The following is a 4,223-nucleotide window of genomic DNA, read 5'->3' on the forward strand; positions in this document are numbered from 1 at the left end:
TTGCATTCAAGACAAGGATTCAACCATTGAAGAGGAGATCACATACAACATACAACATACTACATACATTACACCTTCGCATGTAAGAATACAAACATTCTTACAACAAGGTATCAGTACTTGTTTACATTACAAACATTTACATTTACAACATTCTCATTTCTTGGTTAATTCCAAAACCGGGGTTTGACCTAAAGGCAAACCCCTAATCCCTAACCCCCCAATCGTCCTCTCTTTTCTGTGTGTAGGTTGCAGGTACGCGGCTGTAATTGAAGATCTGGAATCCTTGTGCAGAGACGAACAGATCCACCTTCATTTCGCGGATTTTTCGGAGGACCGTGTGCACGCTGGGCGACATCGTCCCGTCAACTTTCGCTCAAATTTGCAGAACAGCACCGTCTCGACATTTTTCTGTTAATTCCAGGTCCGTAGCTTCATCCCATATCCCTATCTCTATTTACAAGCGAATCTTTCTTGCTTCTACATACATTCCTAGTTCAATCATTCTATCTATATTCTTTACAAAAGAGGGTATCCTTGATGTCACAACCCTTGAAACTCATTTAAAATCCAGTTTTGCGTTCCATGGGATTGGATCTTGTGGGTTTCAACCCCTCTTTTGAATGTAAAGTCTCTCCTAAGTGAAAATCATCAACCCTAGTGACTCTCCCTTCTCTCTCCTTGGAGTTGGGGAGGGGAGAACAACTAGGGTTCGATTTTTCCGCTTTACAATAACTAGAACCATCATTACCATTACCTAAAATTTCTTTGCTAAGATAAACAATAGTGCATCAATGAGATTGATATGAAAGCTAATGAATGATTTCAAATAATAAACTATCATCATGCAAAGAGAGGTTATGTAAAAGATAAGTATCCACATATATAATATGAGATATAAAATCTTGATGATTATATTTCACGTCATCATGTATGAGGGGATATATTGTCTAAAAAGAATGAATCAATAAATCTTATCATGATCTTACATCCATATCATGACATGTGGAAGAAAGATCATCATCAGATGCAACAATGTCATGGGTGGGTGGAGGCAAAACTATATCATCTATGTTTATCCTACAAGGTGTATCACAAGGTAGACATTCATGAGGCATGCATTCATCACTATCACAATCTAATAAACATTGATGACTACTAATCAATTCTATGAAGTAAGGAAAAAATGAGGCATGATGGACCAAATCCTACATGAGTTGAGTTTGTGACTACGAGGATGACATCGCAACCACAAACTAGTCTCAAGACATGAAAGGGGCTAGATCTAAGTAGATAACATGTGCATGAAAATGAGTGTGGACATTTGTATAAGATACATGAATAAGTGTATAGGAATGTGTATAAGGAGTAACTTAATTTAGCACAAGGCAATTTTGGATAAATTTATAATCTGAAAATTAAAATTTTGAATTTGAATGATAAGATTTTAACCTCATGACTATGAATTAGTCTAGGGACATGAAAGAGACTAGACCTTAATAAATAATGTATATAGAAATGAATGTGAACATAAATGTGACAAATATATACGAATGTGTAAACACATGTATAAAATTAAAAAATAAATATATTAAAAAACATGAAAGAGTAAATAAATAACCAAAAAAAAAATTAAAGATTTTAAATAAAATTACATCATTCTTTAATATACTCGTATCAAAACATTCTTTAAAAAATAAAAATAAAATTAAAACTAAAACATGAATAAAAAAGTTTCTATTATAAAATTACATTGCGAAGAAAGGACTACCCAAATCCCCTTTCCTTATTCTACACCATATTGCCGGAAAAGTTAAATTCAATGACCGGGTCCAAAATGATGCCACGTAAGTAACTTTCTTTATGGAGAAAGGAGAAAGAAAGATCGAGAAGGCGCTAGAGAAACCTGGGGTCTTCCACCTGCAACATGCCTAGCGATGGCTGCCCTCCATTTAAATCCTTCGTCCCCGACGAGTTTGAACACAAGATTTTTGCTTTCATTGCGATTCGGTAGAAGTCATTTCAATTAAATTGTTTCCCACCATTATTTCTCTGCGATCGACAAATTGGTAAGCGATCTGCACACTTATCCTAACATCTGACCCAAAAGCTAATGAGTCCTGTTTTTGTCCCCTTTTCGCTGTGAAGAATTTCTGTTAATTTCTTAGGCGTTCTGATTTTCAGAGGAAGTTTAAGGAAACCGATAGTCATTATTGTTGCAGGTTTTGAGAAGAAATGGATCCGGTATTGAGCACTCTGCAACAGCTACTGGGGCTTCCAGATGAAATGGAGAAGCATCTCAACGCCCCGACCCGCACATACGTTCGCGACACAAAAGCCATGGCCTCAACCCCTGTCGACCTTAAAGAATACCCTAACTCCTATGTCTTTATTCTCGACATGCCTGGCGTTAAATCTGACAATATCAAGGTATTTCTTTGCGAATTCATCTTTTATTTTGGAGCTTTTTCGCTAAAAGATTTAAAATTTCCCCTGCTAAACTTCATTTTTTTGTTTGCGAGTAAGCAGGTTCAAGTAGAGGACGAGAATGTGCTGGCAATCAGCGGAGAGCGAAAGAGGGAGGAAGAGGAGGATGTCAAATACATCCGGATGGAGCGCAGGCTCGGCAAATTTATGCGCAAATTTGCTCTGCCTAGTGACTGCAATCTGGAGAGTATTTCTGCCAGCTGTCATGATGGAGTGTTGACTGTTACTGTTCCCAAGCTCCCTCCTCCTGAGCCCAAGAAACCCAAGACTATTGAAGTTAAAATTGCATAGAGATTTACTAAGCAGAATGCTCTATATCTTCCCTGCTATTTGCAATCCTTAGTAGCTCAGTATTTCTCTGCTATAATTAGAATATGTTTCTGTGCTCATGTATCTAATCCGGAGTTTTATGTGTGTTATTTCCGGATTTGTGCTTTTGGGGCTTTATATCTTGACGCTGAATTCCTCTTCTTATCTGTATGAATTTTGAAAGGCAGTAATATAAATGTTTTGTCGTCATAATTTTTCTCAAAGCCCTGATTTTGTTTTCGAAATTTTCTGTCTGCTGATTCATTCCATAAATAAGAGAAAAAGCCAGAGTCATTGCCCGGCCTATATATAATTTGTTAGCTGTCAGAGCGACATTGAGTTACAAAATTATTTAGTACTCGAAATTTTGCTCTGTTAATATTGTGATTAAAGATTTGACAGATGGATTTGATTTTTGGGAGAAAACGGAGAAAACATCAAAATTTTAAGGCATCAAACTAATTCCAAAATTTGCCGATCTTAATAGGAAATAAACTAATTTCATATTGGATTTCATGATAACCTTACAAGCAGTGGTTCAGAGAGTTGGAGAAGCCATGAATTCTAACAAGATTTAGAAATACGAAAGTTCCACAGTGCACACTGATGTGAATTGTGCTTATCGACGACAATGTTTAATGCTACATATAATGAAAAATCAGGGATTGTCCCTTTCAAAATATCTAAAAACATTCGAGCAGAGTCGATAACACCAGAATACGAAATGCCATGGAATACCGGATGGATGTGGGCGGGATTCCATCTCCATAAGATACTCAAATCTCAACATTCATTGAAAGCAGATTTTAAGTTGTAAGCACACATGAAACCCATGGATTAGCAATAGTAGGCAGTTTACAAAAGATGATGTTTTGAATGCACAATAGTACGGAGGAACTATAACAGAAGAAAATTTAAAAAACTTCAACAAAAACAAATTGAGACAAATCAAAAGAAGAAGAAATTTTAAAAAACTAAGTATTTAAAAAATTCAACTTACAATTTTGCTATAAAAATCTTAACACTTCAATTATATAACTTTAAAATCAAGGTGAACATAAAAAAAAAAAATTAAAAAGAGGAAAAAACCAAAAATATAGCATTATATCCAAACAAAAATATAGCATTATATCCAAACAAATTGAGACAAAAATCAAAAGAGACAAAAATCAAAAGAAGATCGACAAAAATCAAAAGAAGATCAAAAGAAGATTGAAACATACATGGAAAAATGGAAAAAAAATCAAAAGGAGATTGAAACATACATAAGAAGATCAAAAGAAGATTGAAACATACATGGAAAAATGGAAAAAAAATCAAAAGGAGATTGAAACATACATAAGAAGATCAAAAGGAGATTGAAACATACATAAGAAGATCAAAAGAAGATTGAAACATACATGGAAAAATGGAAAAAAAATCAAAAG

General features: G+C 34.9%; 1 protein-coding gene across 1 annotated transcript; it reads left to right on the forward strand.

Annotated features, from left to right (window-relative positions):
- The first annotated feature begins 1,847 nt into the window (after window positions 1–1,847).
- On the forward strand, window positions 1,848–3,020 carry LOC131065821 (17.1 kDa class II heat shock protein). The gene is made up of 3 exons (XM_058000459.1): window positions 1,848–2,069; window positions 2,223–2,430; window positions 2,530–3,020. Exons 2-3 carry the CDS (start codon window positions 2,236–2,238, stop codon window positions 2,776–2,778), a joined length of 444 nt encoding a protein of 147 aa, XP_057856442.1. The 5' UTR covers window positions 1,848–2,069; window positions 2,223–2,235; the 3' UTR covers window positions 2,779–3,020.
- The last annotated feature ends 1,203 nt before the right edge of the window (window positions 3,021–4,223 follow it).

Source organism: Cryptomeria japonica, chromosome 6 (assembly GCF_030272615.1).
Source record: "Cryptomeria japonica chromosome 6, Sugi_1.0, whole genome shotgun sequence".
Lineage (NCBI taxonomy): Eukaryota > Viridiplantae > Streptophyta > Pinopsida > Cupressales > Cupressaceae > Cryptomeria > Cryptomeria japonica.